The following is a 3,820-nucleotide window of genomic DNA, read 5'->3' as shown; positions in this document are numbered from 1 at the left end:
CTCTTTGTAGAATTTTGTAGCATTCAGTTTTTGCGAAAAAAAATATTTCTGTTTCCTTGCCACTTAACAATGTTAGACATTAACTGCAGATATCGTGATACGAGGCATAAAATCATTGTCAATCAATCTCACAAATTCGTTTTGAATTACCTTTTCTAATAAAGAAGTGACCGACATGGTCAAAGTATTAGGGTTTTGGGAAGACAATTTGCGTGAAAGCAAACGCATATTTGCAGTAAATGTGTAGCATTGCTAAGTGACTAGAAAACAGACATGTTTTTCTACGCAAAAACTATAAATGCTACAAGATTTTACAAAGAACACAAAATTGTGAACAAATGGTTAGTGCATCAACCTAAAAAAAAAGAGTTGATTTCATCCTCCAACTAAAAAGTTGTGGTAGTTTTTGTACCACGACACTCAAGAATTCACCACTTGTCCAAAACGGCTGAACTCGTTCATGATGAAACGGTTCGACGGCGGTCGAACTGTTTCATCAAAATATGAGTCTTACATAAGAACAAATTCACAGCGAGTTTCACTAAAATACATCGTACCATTCTCCCGATATTTCGAAAAAGATAATTTTTTTGAAGAACTTTGACCATCAATAGCAGAGAAGCCAGACAATTTTTGTTAATAAAAGTTAGGTCAGATTGTCTTCTTTTGGTCTAAATAATATAGCAGTACCCTTTTGAGCATGAGCTTACGGGACACCCTGTATACCGGGTGATTTTTTTTATGTTGAAACGCTGATATATTTTATTATTTTTTATTAGATTATTATTATTTTTAATAGAAGGGAAAGTTTACTCGCGATAAAAAACGGCTACTTCGACCTTGTAGGCTAGACAGGAGCCAACTTGATAATTTCAAATAGTTACCACATCATTTTACTGCAGGTTCGAGAAGTGCGTCAAAAACTGAGCGGGATCGTTGAGGTTATACCCACGTGTGAACGGATACATTATGGCATTGTCAATAATTTTCCATTAATCTGTATCAGTCTAAACACATTTTGAAAAAAACAGGCCCGGAAGTCATTCTAAGAGGCGCTATTATCTTTTGACACAAATTTTCATATTTGGCCCCATAGAGAGCCACTTGTCAAAATCGAAGAAAATGTCTTGATCAAACATCCTCAGTTTTTGACGTACTACATTACCTGTAGTAAAATGATGTGATTTCTATTTGAAATTATCCACTTGGCCCCCCTGCCTTGCCTACAAGGACGAAGTAGGCGTTTTTTCTAACACGAGTAAAATTCCCTGTCAGATATTAACTTTTTATTTGACACAATTTTTCATAGTATCCCTATTACCGAAATATTTCAACGTTTAAAAATAAAAAAAAAACACTCGGTCTAATACTCGAAATGTTCAATCACCAATCATGTATAGATTTGTTCACGTTTTTGGATTTTTTTAAATAAATCCATCAATAAAAATATGATTTTCGTTAGGATGCACATACGCGCAATTTTTAAAAGTAGGAAGAAACAAGTTACATATTTTAATTAAGGCTTTGAACGAATACCAGCTATCAATATCACTTACATTTCAATAACTTATACGGGGATGTAGTTGCCTTTTGGTGTATAGAAAATCTTGCCAGTAGCAAAGCGTCTCAGGATTTCCCTAGCTAACAGTCTCTTTTCTTTTTTAATTTTCTGGAGAACACCCTTATTTTCGTGTGCCCTTCTCGACAAGTAGGGCAATACTTCGTTCACTGGGCCATACGGGATGTATTTGTAAGCAGAGTAGCCAGATTGTCCTAAAACCGATTACGAAAACACATGATTGTGTATTCTAATTAGATTGAGTTGTTTTATACGAACCTAACGGGAACGTGATGTAATCGCACATGGCCAACAACTGGCCAAAGCAAATTACTTTATCAGATGGTTCAATCGCAAATTCCTTCATTTTTTCTATGGCGAATCGTACAGTATCCTCATTGTGAGATGCCACCATGATAGCAATCATCTTGTCCTCTCCCTTATCTTTGAAAGCCTTAATTCTTCTCAGACACTCGGTCAGTGTTTTGTGATACATTTCAGTAGTAGCTTCAAAGTTGGGGTTAGTAGGATCAGGGTAGCCCATAGCAGCAGCTCTCGCGCGTTCCTGCAAAAAAGCGGACGTTGAAAATCTGAAACAGGCATCGTTTGAGAAAATTCAAACACAAAATAAACGGTGAAAGCACGTTATCCTGTTGACTACTCAACAACTGAAATTTAGAAATAGAACAAATTAACATATCGCATCCGACTAAGAATCCGACGTTCACACAGGACAAATTACGAGTTGGAACATCAAACTGCTAACTAAGAAATGTTTAATTGGAAACTTGCGCTGTGCATTTTGGGCTGTTTTACAATCTGGCTTAAAATATATGATTGATATGATGATGATTCTGAATCTGTATTCGATCGTTTTTGTTGTTTGATACAAAGTTTAAGGTAATAGTAGTTTAAGGTAGAGGTAATATTTTCAGTAAATCTGTTGTAATGTCCTAATCATTAATAGCCTTAGCTTGATTTAGGCAATAAAGATTTAACTTGCTCTTGTACCAGTGGTCAAAATACGTGTTAAGATTAGAAAGGGTAAACGCATGGTTCCTACAAGAAATAAAATTTTCAGATTTGTGAAAATGTCTAGTGAATGAGTTTTTGTACGCAATTGGTTTATCTTTTCCATATAGAGCACATTATTTCAATTTTAAATGTTTGGAAACAATGATACAAGTTCATCCAGTCGTTTTGTATAATTGTGGTAAGCGAAGACAAAAAAAATAAGATTTTGGAAGAGTCCATGTTTCAATATACGGGTCTTGAATTTTCATGAACATGAACATTTTCGAGAACTTTTCCCTGAACATTTTCGAGTAAGCCGAGAAGTGGCTGAAGATAAAGCCAGACGATTTGAATTGTAAATATTGCTTTAGAGTGGTGGTTCAGAGGTGTGCTGTGGTGGTGAATTTTGAAAACTCAGTGCTTATTCCTACACAGTTATGTTTTTGTGGTTTGATGGTCATGACGCAGTATCATACAGGGATGTTGCAATAGATTTGGTATAGCAATTAATATTTAATGACTAGCTACAGTTCTATAAGTTCATAATAAAATCATATATAAATCAACACTATCAGACTATGAATGCTTTCACAGTCGGTCAAATCACATTTAGAAATGTTTTCCGGGCTTTGAAGCCGTGGCCCATGGGAATTTATCCCTGACGTTTCGTCCACAACTGCGGTGGACATTATCAAAGGCGACGAGGCAGTCGGCGAAGTGATCTACCGTGCTTACCGACTAAGACTGGTTCAACTACTGAACAGCCCGGCCGTGTGAGCTCATGCGTAGGGAGTGGGCGGGGCTTCAAATGTTTTGGCGCACACGCTGTTTGCCGCAAAACGCTCTTGAAATCTGGATTAAGGGCCGTTACTTCTTCTTTCCTATTAAAATTGTTGTCATGTTTGAAGATCTCAATGGCCTCTCTGGTTAGTCTCGGGTAATAGCGTTAAGATTGGTGCAAAATGTCCACTTCATCGAAACGTATTTGGTGGCCGTCTCTCTCTCAGTGCGTGCTCCGCTACTGCTGATTTTTCTGTTTGTCCTAATCTGTAACTTGTAACACTACGTTTTGGGGTGCCGATGTATGCTATGCCACAACTGCGTGGAACTCTGTAGACTCCTGGTGCTGATAAAGAATCCCGTTTGTCCTTGGCCGATCTCAAAGTCTGTTGGATTGTTCGAGTTGGTTTAAAAACTGTTTTGACTTTGTGTTTCTCCAGTATCCTGCCGATCCTGTCCGTGACTCCA

General features: G+C 37.3%; 1 protein-coding gene across 1 annotated transcript; it reads right to left on the bottom strand.

Annotated features, from left to right (window-relative positions):
• Positions 1 to 1,535: 1,535 nt before the first annotated feature.
• LOC125502908 (proline dehydrogenase 1, mitochondrial-like) lies at positions 1,536 to 2,159 on the bottom strand. The gene is made up of 2 exons (XM_048662387.1): positions 1,838 to 2,159; positions 1,536 to 1,773 (listed from the first exon to the last, which is right to left on the bottom strand). Exons 1-2 carry the CDS (start codon positions 2,100 to 2,102, stop codon positions 1,568 to 1,570), a joined length of 471 nt encoding a protein of 156 aa, XP_048518344.1. The 5' UTR covers positions 2,103 to 2,159; the 3' UTR covers positions 1,536 to 1,567.
• Positions 2,160 to 3,820: the final 1,661 nt, after the last annotated feature.

Source organism: Dendroctonus ponderosae, unplaced genomic scaffold, assembly GCF_020466585.1.
Source record: "Dendroctonus ponderosae isolate FM_Combo_2020 unplaced genomic scaffold, Dpon_F_20191213v2 Dpon_F_20191213_1053, whole genome shotgun sequence".
Lineage (NCBI taxonomy): Eukaryota > Metazoa > Arthropoda > Insecta > Coleoptera > Curculionidae > Dendroctonus > Dendroctonus ponderosae.
The sequence above is the reverse complement of the archived record's forward strand: the minus strand, read 5'-3'. Positions and strand labels throughout refer to the sequence as shown.

Coding starts and splice junctions, on each gene's coding strand:
- LOC125502908 (XM_048662387.1), bottom strand. CDS start 2,102: ATGGGCTACCCTGATCCTACTAACCCCAACTTTGAAGCTACTACTGAA. Junction 1,774..1,837: donor TTACATCACGTTCCCGTTAG/GTTCGTATAAAA, acceptor AATCGGTTTTAG/GACAATCTGGCTACTCTGCT.